At 51.9% G+C, this 15,170-nt stretch overlaps 1 protein-coding gene across 1 annotated transcript; it reads left to right on the top strand.

The window, feature by feature from the left end:
• The first annotated feature begins 1,764 nt into the window (after positions 1-1,764).
• GPX6 (glutathione peroxidase 6) lies at positions 1,765-12,976 on the top strand. The gene is made up of 5 exons (XM_082731659.1): positions 1,765-1,950; positions 5,657-5,810; positions 10,094-10,211; positions 10,699-10,798; positions 12,057-12,976. The coding sequence occupies exons 1-5, from the start codon at positions 1,873-1,875 to the stop codon at positions 12,261-12,263; spliced, it is 657 nt and encodes a 218-aa protein (XP_082587785.1). The 5' UTR covers positions 1,765-1,872; the 3' UTR covers positions 12,264-12,976.
• The last annotated feature ends 2,194 nt before the right edge of the window (positions 12,977-15,170 follow it).

Raw genomic sequence — 15,170 nt, 5'->3', positions numbered from 1 at the left:
AAAGCATTTTTAACATGAGGGACGTCATCGAAGTTGATCTTTAGAAGACCATACAACAGAGGGGCTCAGTCAAGGAAGCGGCTGCCTCCCACTCAGGTCATGGGATCGAGCCCCAGGCCTGTGGCTCCCTGCTCAGCGGGGGGTCTGCTTCTCCCTCCTCGTTTGTGCTTCCCCCGTGCTCTCTCTCTCTCCCTAATAAATAAATGAAATCTTTAAAACAAGTCATGCAACAGAGGCCGACTGTGGGGAACGGAGGAGACAAGCGAAGGGGCAAAAGCAAGAATCCTGGGAGCAGGTCAGGGAAGTGGGCTCTGGAGGACAGAAGGGGACAGTGGACCAGAGACACCTTCCTCCTGCCCGGTGGGCTCCACACCTTCCCTTCTCGCCGCTGGAGGCCAGCACCCACGGTGCCCAGAAGTTTGTCAGGAATGTTGGAGCAGGACTGGAGAGTTGGAGTTTCAGCCATCGGACCTAGTGATGAGCTCGTCGGGAGACTGCAGGAGGAGCCAACGTGAGGGTTAGGGTTAGGGTCGGGGGCTGGCTTTCATTTGTCCGGGCTCCAAGCGGGCGGTGGGAGCGGTTGCCGACCTGTGCTCTGTGCTGGGCTGAGTCCTTCAGAGTCAGGGTCGCAGCTCGGAGCAGCCCCAGCAGGCCGACTGTAGGACTCACCCTCACCGCGCAGATGGGGACAGTCGGGCCCAGAGCCGGGAGGGAAGTCGTGCTGAGACCAGGAGCCGTCCGGGGCGCACCGGTCTCTGTCGCCTCACAGTGTGAGCTTCAGCCCTTTCTGTGAACGGACACCGGGGAGAGGCTGAAGAGCCCCGCAGCGCGCCCAGGTCGTGCCGAGGAGGGCGCCCTGGGGACCCGCGAGGCTGGATCGCCGCCAGCGACCAGGCGGTTCCCAGGCCTTTGAGCAGCGCTCGGAAATCTGAGCCCGCGCGAAGCTCGTCTTGCCGGGCCTCCCAGGAGTTCAGCCCGAGGCGCCCGCAGTTCCGGGAGCGCAGCGGGCGGTGCGTGTGACCCGGGCCCGGCCGGGCCGGGAAGGGCTTAGCGCTGAGGAGGAAGGAAAGGCTTGTCCCCCGGGGTCACAGGAGACTTGGGCGCCGCGGAGCGGCCGTGAGAACCGTGGGAGCCGCGGGCAGAGGGGGCGGGAGAAGCAGCGCAGTGTGTCTTGGCCGATTCCGTCTGCGACCGCTTTCCGCGCGCTCCCACGGGGGCCTCACCACTGCGGGGAGGCGGTGCGGGGCGCAGACGAGGGCGCGGAGGCAGCTGCAGCGCGGGGCCCCCGGACGCGCAGGTCAGGGCTCTGGCCCCGCCGCTGCCCAGGGCGCCCGTGCCCGCGGCGGGGCCGCCTGCGTCCACAAGCCGCTGGCCAGGGCGGGCGTCTGACACGGTGCGGCCCCGCGGCCCGGCTTCATCGCCAGGACAGTGTGCTGCGACAGGCCGGGGGAGGACTGTCACCCGCGACCACGAGCCTCAAACTTTACTGAGCATGTGCATCACCTGACGGTCTCGTTTTTAAAAAGCAGATTCTGATTCCGCGGACAGCGGCCCCAGGAGGCCCTCGGCCCTCGGGGAGGGCGGACCCAGCACTCCCGGTTCCAAGGAGACACGTGCGCCGCCACAGCAGGCGCAGGGGAGGCCGAGGTGCCTCGGGGGCGGGGGAGGTGGGCAGGACGGAAGCGAGGGGAGGGACAGTGGGGGGGAGGTCAGGGGCGGGCGTGTGTGTGTGTGTGTGTGTGTGTCTGTGTGTGTGTGCGCGCGCGCTGCTCTGCGATTGGAGGGAGCGCTTGGCTCCGATCCCCACCGGGGCTCAAAAGGGACCGAGGTGCCCCGGGGACCGCAGACCGCCTGGCCCTGCACGCCAGAGCCATGATGCCTCACCTCTGGGCTGCGGGGCTTTTCCCGCTGTTCCTGGTGGGCCTCGCCCAGCCGACCCAGAAGATGAAGGTGAGTGTCCCGTGGGGGACCCAGCGGACTGCAGCCCCCGTCGACTGGCCTGGCGTCCAGGGATGCGAGGAGTCCTCCCTCGTCCTCTCCGAGGCCGGGACCCGCCTCCCGAGCTCGGCCGACCCCGGCAGCCGCTCTCCGAGGCTGGGGCTCCACGAAGCCGACTCCCCTCCGCGGACCGTGTCCGTCACCGGGCGCTCGTGGAGCAGGTGGACGGAGGGCCAAGGCTGCTGTCCTGCCTGCCCCTCCGCCGCCGCCCCTGCTCTGACCTCTGGGCAGTCTTGTGGGTCCGGGAAACGGGACACGTAGGAGCACGAGGTGGGAGGGAGGGTGGCTGCCCGCGTTCGGAGCAGCTGAGACGCGGCAGGGGAAGAGGCGCTGGCTGATGCCGGGGGGTCAGCGAAGAGTAGCTTCCCCCACCCCCACTCTGTGACAATAAAACACAGAAGGCCAGGGTAGCTGTTGGCCAGTTTTAATGTTAGAGGAGGTGGGGTGGTGAGCGGCAGCTAGTGGGGGAGGACAAAGTGTGGACCAGAGTAAGAGGACTTGATCTTGGGTCTTGGTGGAGCCCTGCTCTCCTGATGCCCTTGGGAAAAAAATCTCTGCACTGGAGGTCAGTAGCTGCCCCGTCAGAGGTGTGTGGATATGCCTCAGGACACAGGGTCGGGCTTCAAGTGGATGATGTGGTACCAGCAGGTTTTGTTTTGTTTTGTTTTTAAGATTTTATTTATTTGACAGAGAGAGAGAGAGATCACAAGTAGGCAGAACAGCAGGCAGAGAGAGCTGAGCAGAGATCCCAATGTGAAGCTCTATCCCAGGACCACAGTCCCAGGACCCCAGACCATGACCTGAGCCAAAGGCAGAGGCCCGACCCATTGAGCCACACAGGTGCCCAGGTTTTAACTTTAAAACCAGACGAATTAATTCAAAAACTCAGTCTCACTTGTGGATTTAAACCAATTACATTTCTCTCTCTCTCTCTCTCTCTCTCTCTCTTTTTTTAAGATTCTATTCATTTACTCAACAGACAGAAATCACAAAGAGGCAGAGAGGCAGGCAGAGTTGGGGAAGCAGGCTCCCCTCTGAGCAGAAAGCCCGATCCCCAAGACCCTGGGATCATGACCTGAGCCGAAGGCAGAGGCTTTAACCCACTGAGCCACCCAGGCGCCCCAAAACCAATTACATTTCTCTTACTGGCTCCCCTACCCCCAGAAGAAAGAGAATACCCATGATTGAGGGCAGTGATCCCCAGACAAGATTCATGGGGGGACTTGTCAAAGCACAAGGTGCTGGGACCCACCTGATGTGGGCGGCTGAGCGAAGAGTCAAGAAAGCGTTCTTGAGACATTTTCAGTGCAGGAAAGTGCTTTATTATAGCACAGGAACAGGACCCATAGGCAGAAAGAGCTGCACGGAGGTTGTGAGGAGTGACTGATTTTAAGCTTTCTAGTTAGTAGGGGTTAGGGATAGCGTAAATGTCTAAGGAATTTGGAAGCAAGACTTCCAGGGCCTTGAGCGACTAGCTGCTGTTGCGATAAAGTTATTGACTACTGCCTAATGAAACAGTAGTCATGAGACCCCTAAGATGGTTATCGGTGGGCCATGTGCTTGGAGGATGGCTGGTTTTATGGTTACCAAAGTGAAGTGATGTTAACCAGAGCAAAGCTATAGGGGTAAAATGTTAAGGAAATCCTTGAGGGAGCTGTACAGGTGTTATGGTGTGTGCCTCAGGAACCCTGCCCGGAGACGGCCAGCTGATATGAAGCAAAGTCCGGCCTTTGCTCCTTTTCTCCAACCGCCACCCCGAAGTTTCTGATTCAGCAGGTCTCGGGAGAACCAGGAACTTGCATTTCTTTTCTTTTCTTTCTTTTTTTTTTTTTTAACTCAAGTTTGTTAATATATTGTGAAGTATTGGTTTCAGGAGTGAACTTCGGTGATTCATCACCTGCACAGAACACCCAGTGCTCATCACAGCAGGTGCCCTCCCTAGTGCCCGTCCCCCATCTAGCCCATGCCCCACCCCTGCCCCTCCAGCAATCCACAATTTGTTCTCTTAACTATAGAGTCTTCCGGTTTGCCCTCCTCTCTGTTTTTATCTTATCTTTTCCTTCCCTTCCTCTATGTTCATCTGTTTTGTTTCTTAAATTCCACATATGAGTGAAATCACATTTTTATCTTTCTTTGACTGACTTATTTTGCTTAGCGTAATCTCTAGTTCTATCCACATTGTTGCAAATGGAAAGACTTCATTCTTTCTGACGGCTGAGTGACATTCCATTGTGTATATATATATATACATACCACGTTTTCTTCTTCTTTTTTTTTTTAAGATTTTATTTATTTATTTGACACAGAGTCACAGTAAGAGCAGGGACACAAGCAGGGAGAGTGGGAGAGGGAGAAGCAGGCTTCCTGCCTAGCAGGGAGCGCAATGTGGGGCTCAATCCCAGCACCCTGGGATCAAGACATGAGCCAAAGGCAAATGCTTAATGACTGAGCCACCCCGGCGCCCCTATACCACATCTTCGTTATCCCTCATCTGTCGATGGACATCTGGGCTCTCCTCATAGTTGAACTATTGTTGATAATGCTGCTATAAACATTGGGATGTACCCCTCTGAATCTGTATATTTGGGGTAAATACCCAGTAATACAATCACTGGGTCATAGGGTAGCTCTTTTTAACATCTTGAGGAACCACACTGTTTTCCAGAGTGGCTGCACCAGCTTGCGTTCCCACCAGCAGTGTAGGAGGGTTCCCCTTTCTCCACATCCTCACCAGCATCTGTCATTCCCTGACTTGTTAATTTTAGTCATTCTGACTGGTGTGAGGTGGTATCTCATTGTGGTTTTGATTTATATTTCCATGGTGCCAAATGATGTGGGGCATCTTTTCATGGGTCTGTTGGCCATCTGGATGTCTTCTTTGGAGAGGCGTCTCAGGTACTTGCATTTCTAATATGCCTCGGTCTTGTTCAGGTCCTCAAACCACTCTGAGTGCTCTGTTATCAGGTCCCTGTGACATGTAAGATGATGTACATAAGATGCTTTAAGACCAGCATTCGTAAGACCCTCTCCCCTCTCTGAAATTTAAAAAAGGCAACCTATGAGGGGGCATCTGGGTTCACGTCAGCCACTACTGCCTGCTTGGGGCACAATTCCAGCTGTAGAAAGCCCTCTTGTGAATAAAAGGCTGCATTTTTGGGTATCAGGTCCCTTCAGACTGGAGCAGAACTAACATCAGAGTTGAAAAGTTTCAGCCCTTCCAGTCCACAGTTTTCTTGGGATTCTACATCCCAGCTCACAGGACGATACCTATGTGAGAGACAGAACTTAGGAGCATCACAAAGTGCTTGTCCACACATGTGCACGCACACACACACACAGGCTTTTTTTTTTTAAGATATTATTTTTTGAGTAATCTCTATACCCAACCTAGGCCTCGAACCCCAAGATCAAGAGTGACACGCTCCACTGACTGAGCCAGCCAGGTGACCCCCACACAGAAAGGAATTTAACTTACAAGACACACATTCTGGTGGTGGTCTCGCCATAACTAAGAATACTACCAGACAGAGGTCTCTTCGGTTCTTAGAATCTCGAGGTGTTCCACGAAAGAGCTCTGAGCGCTCTGCAGAAGTCCGTGGCTGTTAGGGGTTATTGTCTGCCTTATTGTCACAGCATGGCGGTTTTTGTTCCATTCCAGCTGGATTGCTACAAGGGGGTGACGGGCACCATCTACGAGTACGGAGCCCTCACCCTCAATGAAGAGGAGTACGTGCAGTTCCAGCGCTATGCGGGCAAGCATGTGCTCTTTGTCAACGTGGCCACGTACTGAGGCCTGACAGCTCAGTATCCTGGTAAGAGCTCCAGTTTCGATTCCTCCGGAATGAGCTTGGTCAGATGCCCATATTCTAATTCCAGAGGTTTTCCTAATTTGTTGTTGGGAGGAGGGGGGGGAAACAGGTCATCAGGGGAGTCCGTCCCTCTAAATCCTGCCACTGCTCTACTCCTTAGGAGGCCAGGAGAATTATCTCCAGATTGGAGGACTGAGATTCTCCCGAGGATTTAATAAAAAACCACCAGGAATGTACCTATCACTAAACAAGTGGGGTTTGCTGCTCGATGCCGTGAGGGAGAAGATATATTGTAGGGAACCATGGGGCTTCTCGAGAAGAAAGTACTGGAAAGAACTTATCTGAGAATCTAGGCTTGTGTTCGGTGCTTTGGGGGAAGATTCAAGGACTTGAAGTTATGCTCTGAATTGGATGCTGTCAGGAAATGAGGGAGTGGGGAGAATTCTGTGACTGTGACTCAGATATGTCTTAATAACTCTTATATACGAGGTCAGGGGAATAAAGCAAGGCCAAGGTCTTGATTTATCATGACCACTGTGACCGTGATGTTGTGTGATACTGATGTTCTGTGAAATTGTTGTCGTTTTAAAGACTTTATTTATTTATTTGACAGAGAGAGAGAGATCACAGATAGGCAAAGAGGCTGGCAGAGGGGGAGGCGGAAGCAGGCTTCCTGCTGAGCAGAGGCTCCATCCAGGACCCTGGGGTCATGACCTGAGCTGAAGGCAGAGGCTTAACTCTGAGCCACCCGGGCGCCCCTGTGAAATTGTTTAACAGGAGAATAGGAAACCCTAGCTAAGACCCCAGGCTGGAGTCTAGCTTTCAAGGGGCTACCTTTATCCTTCTCATTGGTGACTTCTGAGAACAACAGCAGAGAGGATCTTCTGGAAAGTGCTCTTGGGTTCTTCAGCAGCTCCAAGAGGGAAATATAGCTTTCTCACCAGTAATCTTTGGTGGGACAGCTCTTTGGAAAGACTCTTCATCTCTCCAAACCTGGCCCGACCTTTTACGGTGACTGAGGTAGATTTTCTTTGTGCTCATGGGGAAGAGTTTGGTTTCCCTGTTGATCCAGAAAAGGGTATTTGAAGTTTCAGATGGATTGTAATAGAGATAAATGCAGTTTCTGACATGCCATAACTTGGTTTTTCTGCTTTTCAAAAAAATTTTTTAAGATTAATTGCAATAATTAATATGTGAACATATGCATATATGCAAAATAATATGTGAACAGTTTCTAAGAAAAATTTCCCACATGTTGACACTGGTATCTATTCAAATGATCAAAAATATAAAGTCCCATCAATTTGTCTTTACTTTCTCTCCTTTTTTTTTTCCCCATCAATTTGTCTTTTCTTTTTTTTTTTAAGATTTTATTTATTTAACAGAGAGAGATCACAAGTAGGCAGAGAGATAGGCAGAGAGAGGAGGAAGCAGGCTCCCTGCTGAGCAAAGAGCCGGATGCGGGGCTCGATCCCAGGACCCTGGGATCTGAGCCACCCAGGTGCCCCCCTACATCAATTTGTCTTAATGGGACTTCAATAACAAGATATTGAAGAATTTTCTCTTTTTTAACAACACTTAAATTTAAGTGTATTGTAATTTCACCTCTAAGATACACAGCTCACTAAATTTTGATATTTTAAAATTAACATTGGGGCGCCTGGGTGGCTCAGTGGGTTAAGCCGCTGCCTTCGGCTCAGGTCATGATCTCAGGGTCCTGGGATCGAGCGCCGCATCGGGCTCTCTGCTCAGCAGGGAGCCTGCTTCCCTCTCTCTCTCTGTCTGCCTCTCCATCTACTTGCGATCTCTGTCAAATAAATACATAAAAAAAATATTTAAAAAAAATTAACATTCAGGGGCACTTGGCTGACTCGGCTGGTTAAGCGTCTGACTCCTGATTTTGTCTCGGGCTGTGATCTCAGAGTCGTGAGACTAAGCCAGCACGGAGCCTGCTTAAGATTCTCTCTCTCCCTCCCTCTGCCCTTCCCCACCCTGCTCACACTGTTTTCTCTAAAAGGAAGAAAAAGAAAAAGAAGAACAGTCAGCAGGTGCTATGGCCTGAATATGTCCCCCTGAAATTCATATGTTGAAATCCCAGTGCCCAATATGATGGCAACAGGGACTTCAGGAGATGTTGAGATCATGACTGTAAACCTTCATGAATGGGATTAGTGCTTTTATAAGAAGAGGCAGCATAGAACCCCCCCCCCCAGCCTTTGCACCATGGGAGGACACAGTGAGAAGCCTGCAGTCTGCAACCCGGTAGAGGGCCTTTGCTAGAACCCCACCACATTAGCACCATGACTTTGGACTTCCAGAACTCTGAAAAATAAGTTCTTATTGTTCACAAACCCCCTGGTCTATGGTATTTGTTAAAGCATCCTAAAAGGACCAAAACAGAAGGAGCTGCTTGACTTAGGCAAAAATTGTAGTGAAATAGCCCCTCCTTCAAAGAACAACAAAAACCAAATGGTTCACATTCACCAAGAGATCCTAAAGACTTTTTAATGATGAAATTGTGCATAAAAAGATACTTTCAAAAGTGCAGATTACAGGAAGATCTGACATTTCAAAGAATTTGGGGCTCACTTTATGGTTATTTTTATGTATAATCAACCCTAGAGAGAACTTGAAAAGCTACAGACTAAATCTTTATTTAATTTGTGTAAAATCTCAGAATCTAAGGCTAGTATCATTTAGCAATAGTTTAGTGTCATTTAGCAAGTAGGGGTTTTCCTCCCTTCAAAAAGTTAAATTTGAGAAAAAATACAGTAAGTTTAAAAAGTCATGGTATATAAACAGCAGTTCCATGAAATGTGAATCTGCTTTTAAATCTGTTTCAATTTAGTTTTAATTTAAATTTGTGTTGAATAGGGAATATATTCACACTGGAAATTTAAAAGATGCAAAAGGGGTTAGGAGAGAAAGCTTCCAGGGGACCCCTGGGTGGGTGGCTTGGTTGGCTGAGTGTCTGATTCTTCCTTTCAGCTGAAGTCTCGATCTCAGGATTGTGAGTTCAAGCCCTGTGTCGGGCTCCATGTGGGGGTGGGGAGGAGTGAGAATATCCACCTTTTTTCTTTTTGAGTAACCAAGGTTATCAGTTTATGGTATATATTGTCATAAATCTTTAATGTGTAGACAAGCAAATCTCTCTCATATACGCAGACACACACAACTGGTTCCACACCTTGTTTTTTCACATGATACAATGTCTCAGTTGTTCTTCTGTATCAACACGCAATGAGCTTCCTCGTGTATTTTTGAAGCCACGGTTTTCCACTCTGTTGCCATGACATGACTTACTAACCATGAGAATTTTACTAAATACCCGAGATTTTTAAAAAGTGTCTCATTCAGATTTTACTCCAGACGGGGAAGCGGTGAGAGTTGAAGGCCTTTGCCGGAGGCCCAGCAGCAGGGTCTGCTGCGGTTTCTGCCATAGGAAGGATGTATTCTTGATGGCGACAGGAGGCGGCGAGTAGGGATCGTCATGAAGAAACCTACAGGGACAGGAAGGCACTGCCATTGAAGCCGAGGGTTTTCGGGGAGACAGCAGCCCATGGAGCTGAGTCTGGGTGGGGGGGCACCGGGACTGACTCAATGGGGACGAGAGTGGCTGACGGCAGAAAGACTGGTGCAGGTCCACACAGACACATTGGAAGCCCTCCCAGCAGTCTTGAAGAGCGGTTTGGAGTCCGTAGCCTGGAATCCCAGTGACTGTCCCGGGGCAGTGACACCCATTAGGTCAGAGTTGACAAGAGGGTAGAGCATGTTCTGGAGCTGGGCTCAGATCTGGGTTCCCTCCACAGCTCCCAGATGAGAGTGCCGAAGGGGGGGCTCTTGGGAGCACGGACTGGGGTGTCAGGTGTGTCCCTGTGGGGCATGATGGGGGCAGAGGGAGCGGGCCCATTTTGTTTGCCTTCTCCTTCAAGATGTTTGGTCCGGCAGTCAATCCGCCACTATGGAAACTGGCCGTGGCATTTAAATTTTAATTCCCTTCAGCATGCAGCGGGTGCCCCCGCCCACCCCACGGGCTAACCCATCTGTGCTCTCTGGGGTCCCCCCCCCCCGGAGGGTGCTGTGCATCCGTGTAGGGAACCAACACAAGAAAGATGGCAGCTGTTTGGGTGTGTTTCTGTCAACCTGTGTGCTAGCTTTGTGCCCCGCCTCCCCGGTCTCTGTAATCCCGAACCCTCTCCCTGCACTTGTCACTGTACTTGGACACATCCCAGCGTCCTCCGGGGCTCCCTGCCGGGCTGCCCATGCTGCTCATTGTCTCCCCACAGAACTGAATGCACTACAGGAGGAGCTGAAGCCTTTTGGTGTCGTCGTGCTGGGCTTTCCCTGCAACCAGTTTGGAAAACAAGAACCAGGGAAGAACTCAGAGATCCTTTCTGGACTCAAGTGAGTGCCGGCTCGGGTCCCTGCCTAGGCCCTGTCAGCCTTTCCCTTCCTCCTGCTGCCTGGAGGCCTCCTCCTCTGGAAGCTTCTGGGGCGGGTGGTGGATCACAGGGTTCAGGAACGTCATTGTGAAGCTTCACGCGCAAGCTGGCGTGGCTGGCAACGCCCATCCTTTCACTCGCCTTGGGCTCTTGACGTGGACACTAGGGGAATATCTATGGGAAAAGCAGTGCAGGGCAGAGGAGGGAATGTGGGAAATAGAAATGAGTTGGGAATCATGACCTTCAAACACGCCCTTCCAGTTTCCTTAGAATTGTCTACTGGCTCCAGAAAGCACGAGGTCCTGACCCCCAGACATCTCTCTTTCCTCACCTTCCCTATCCACCGTCTCTTCCTCTTTGTCTCTGACTTCCTTTCATGGACTTGTGGCTGTTACGGCCCCTCCTTATTCTAACTTGGACCCTCTTGGGAAAACTCTGCTTCATTGCAGGTATGTGCGTCCCGGTGGTGGTTTTGTTCCCAATTTTCAGCTCTTTGAGAAAGGGGATGTGAATGGAGAAAAAGAACAGAAGGTCTTTACCTTCCTGAAGGTGAGTGACCACCCACCTGCGTGAACTGGTCAGGTAGGCAGAGATACCCCGAAAGCATGGGGCTCGTTTCTAGGATTGAGGTTGGACTCCTTGGAAAGAAATGCTCAGCTAAGTTCAGGAGTCATGACCAGATCCATTTTGAGCCCTGAGCTCAAGTACAGGAAACGGAACAAGGCAGCTCTGACGTGGCCAACGCCCCCTCCCAAATGGCAATGATTTGCTCATGTGACCGACAGTCATGGCATCTGTCCCAGGTGTGAGCAGCTGTGCCACACAGGGAGCCTGAACCTATTAACAGGGCCCAGCCCCTCCCTGGCGGACCCCTGTGCAGTCGGGGAGACAGACATGGAGCACAGAATGGAGGGTCCCATGTATTAACTGACCAGGGAGCTACTGAGTGTTAGAACCACGAAGACCACAGAACCATCTGATGTTCTCTTAGGCCATCAGTTCCCTCTGCTGGCCTGCCAGACAGGTCTGGTCCTTGTTGAAACTCTAACCCATTCATGGCAACCTGAAAAAAAAACCACAGTGTGGGGAGTTTTCCACAAAGCCTAATTTATTGAATATAAAAGGCCATCATTTATTCTGATACTAAATTAATGTTGAGTTAAATCATACAGATTACCATTTGTGTTGCCCCAAAATGGTGATATGACCAATTTTATTTCCTTCAACCTAATACTTAAAAATCTGTTAATTTTTAAATTTAGTTATAGTTGACTTGTGATTTTTAGTTATTCTATATAGTTATTCTGTTCTATTCTAAATATTCTATTTAGTTATTCTATATAACTACATGTTAATAAAATGTTAGTTATTCTATACTAATCTCCAAGAAATAGTTATTGAACTTTTACCAGACTGTGAAGCCCCAGCTCTGGAAACCACAACTCTAAACCAAAGCATTTTTTTCCAACTAAGAAAACTGAAGTTCTAGAAATGATATGACTTATCCAAGAAGACAGAAAATAGTATTTTTCTGCAGCACCATGATGTAATCCTCGGAGGGGTGGACAGGGAAGGAGGAGTATTTTCTGTTTACTGCCACACTCTCTAGCCCGCGCGGCCGATTGCCAGTTGCGGGGGGGGGGGTGCGGGGCTGATGTTGCACTAAATGTCTGTGCTTCCTGGGAGCACGTCAGGTAGTTAATATATGGAGATGCAGGATGGTGAGGAGACTCTCCAGGGTTGGGGATAAACCTGGGCCATGCAGAAGCAGGGGGAAAACCTTCTGTTTTTCCTATCTCTGCTCCAGAACTCCTGCCCTCCAACCTCTGATCTTCTGGGTTCATCAAACCAGCTCTTCTGGGAGCCCATGAAGGTCCACGACATCCGCTGGAACTTCGAGAAGTTCCTGGTGGGGCCTGACGGAGTCCCGGTCATGCGCTGGTTCCACAAGGCTCCCGTCAGCGCGGTGAAGGCAGACATCCTGGAGTACCTGAAACAGTTCCGAAGCGAGTAGAAAGGGCCGGAGACCGCCCGAAGCGGCCGCCTGCCGCCCACCTGAAGGATGTGCTCCACACTGGGTCCATCTTTGCTCCGCGTCCCTTCCCGCCCAGCGCCCTATGACCAGACTCTCCCCAAAGCAGGAGTTCGCCGGCGCTCGTGCGCTCACGAGTGTGTTCGAAAACAAGGGAGAGAATACCTTTGTCCCCAAATCTCTGCTCCGGAAATACCAAGTTCTCACCACTCCACCCCAAAGGAAAGGCATATGCCAGGGTAGATGGTCCAGACTACCCAGTGTCCCTAAACAGGCGATGCCCGGAAGTTCTGGCCTCTGTCCTTTCTCCAGCCTGAAGGGTTAAAGAAGCAGAAGCTAGAAGGTTCTCAAGATCCCCTTTGTAGCTTTTCTCTCTTCCCAGGTAAAGCAGGTTGTAAGGCTCTTCCTCTCCCGCGTGCGACCTGCGCTGCCCTGACGCCCTGGAGTTCTCTTTCTCACCGATCTCTGCAGGCCTCACGTGAAAGGAGGGGCATCTCCATGACGGCGGGTCCTGAAGCCGCCTGGGTCGGACCCGACCAGAGCCTTCCTTGGTGCCTGTCCCTTAGTGCATTCAGGCATGGCACCTGGGCAGGGATGTCCCTTCGTTCTGAAGGATGCGCTTTCCCCTCCCCCGAGCTGCCCCCACCTTCAAACTCCTTCCGGTCACTGTCTCAAATAAAGTGGATTCTGCAGCAGTGGGCTTCCCGCCGTGTTTTCCCACCCCCGTATTACGTCTGGGACGTCCACCTCTCTCACGCGGTCCCAGCTTCCTCGGATACCTCACCCAGCTCCTCAAACACGCTCTGGGACTTTCCTTGGCCCATCCGGACACCACGTGGGGCTGGCCGCTGTGGGCTGCTGTGAGGGGTGGACACAGACCTCTGAGAGTCCGCCACCCCCCCCATGCCGGTCTCTGGGGGACCCAAGTGGGAGGTAGCCTTGCTTTCTCGAAACAACGAAGACACGGATGTTCTGCCTATAAAATTCCTGCTCACTGTTAAGAATCTAAAAACACATAAAAACAGGAGAAAAGTAGACCAAAGCTCCCTCCCAGTCCGAGGAGTAGAGAAGGTGCCGGGAAGCCCTGTGCAAAGGCCGTGCCGTCGTCACAGTTCGGTCTTTCCTGTGGGAACAGAGGACAGGAGAGAAACTGGTACTAGGAAGTGAGGTGAACGAGCTGGTTTCTTCCCTTTCAAAAGTTGCTTTGAACATATTTCAAACATCTTTTGCAGTTTAAATTCTTTGTCCTTTAAAATCTTATTGGGCACTTGGAAAGTAGAGGGACTTTAATTATCAGCGTCAATGGGAGACGCTGTCCTGTTCCCAAACAGAAATGATCCCTGACCTAACCTTCCTACGGTAACGGGAAAGATGGCAAAGCCGGGGCTGACAAGGAAGGCGACTCCAGCTTCCAGAAAGACACGGGCACTGCCGAAACCCGGGACCACCTGTGTCGATGCGGGCCTCGGGGAAGACCTGGCATCTGCGGAGACCTGGGGCCTCCCCTCCAGGAGTGGGCTGCTTCCAAAATTCAGAGGGGGTAGACACACATGGAAAACATTTTCCAAACACCTGGATGTTTTCTTGCAAGCAGAGTCTAGCAAGGGGAAAAAATCTGGCAGTCTGTGGCCATACCCACAGGATGAGGGCTTCCGTGGGACTCAGCGGGCACCAGCTCGCCGTGGTGTGAGAAGTGTGTCTTGTCGTTGAGTCTCTTCTGGGTGTCTCACGTTCTTGAGCCAACCTGGGGCCTGTAGCTGTCCTCAGAAGGGTCAAATCCGTTGCTGTTTTCAGATCGGAAGTGCCAGGGTCCAGATAGGCGGTCAAGAAGGATGGGGCCGCACAGTGTGCAGACTCCGCCTCCCCGCAGGCCTGCACTTGCTGTGCGGAAGCGAATCCTCCCGAAGGCGCGTCCCCTGCCCCATGGAGAAGTCCTGAAGCAGTGAAGGAGGGGGGCTCGGCTTCCTTTGGAGGGTGCTCTGCCCAGCATCTGGGGAGGCTCCATCCCATATCTGCTCTGAGAGATCCAGGCTTCCTCGTCCTGATGCCCAGCAGGGCCTGACCCTGAACAGAAACCCGAGGTCACTCCTGGGACCGCCTAAGGGCCAGAGAAGTGAGAAACAAATTTCCTTGCACAGGGAGGTGAGTGCAGCTGGGGACAGGTGTGGGGGCTGCAGACCTGATCAGAACGTTGCCCGTGATGATGACAATGACAAGGAGAATGTTGAAGTCTCCACAAAGGGAGCATCTGGAGGTAAAGGTGCCCACTTCTGCCCTCCACACCAACCCCTACAACAGATCTTGGTCCCAGGGAGAGCCACGCACAGAACCTTCTGGAAGCAGGCAGACTGCCTGGGCTGTCTTGGGAGCTCCGGTCTGTTACAGTAGTTAGTTACTGTCACCGTGATCACCATTACCTCACCAGCACTGTTACTGCTGCCACATTGTTTCTTCAGACCAGAGGTTCCCACAAACTATCATGCCAATTAGATAGACCTGAGCTAGTGGATTCCAAAACCAGTGTTTTCACATAAATCGACCCCATAAACCACTGAACAGGTGTCTACAATGACAAATGTTCCGCTGATCACAAAGCCTTCAAGGAGAGTCCCTGGGTGGGACAGGGTTCCGAAAGTCCAGAGAACAGAACTCAGCCCCTGGCCAACAACCTGTTCCCAGAGCTGTGAAACAGCCCGCAGTCTCCCTCGTGGCTGTTAGTGCATAGACGCCATGGCTGCTCTGAGGACTGCGTGAATACTGGACGTTTCTGGGCTTCAGGAGAGTCCGTGCTTGTTCTGATAGCTGGAGTCCTCAGATCTGAAAAAGGGGGCCCGAGTCCATCTCAGAGAACGTCCGATGTTATCTTGTGGTCTCAGAAATCCTCCTCGA

Source organism: Mustela nivalis (assembly GCF_964662115.1).
Source record: "Mustela nivalis genome assembly, chromosome: 5".
Taxonomy (NCBI): Eukaryota; Metazoa; Chordata; class Mammalia; order Carnivora; family Mustelidae; genus Mustela; species Mustela nivalis.
Note: the sequence above shows the minus strand (reverse complement) of the source record. Positions and strands in the feature narration are given on the sequence as shown.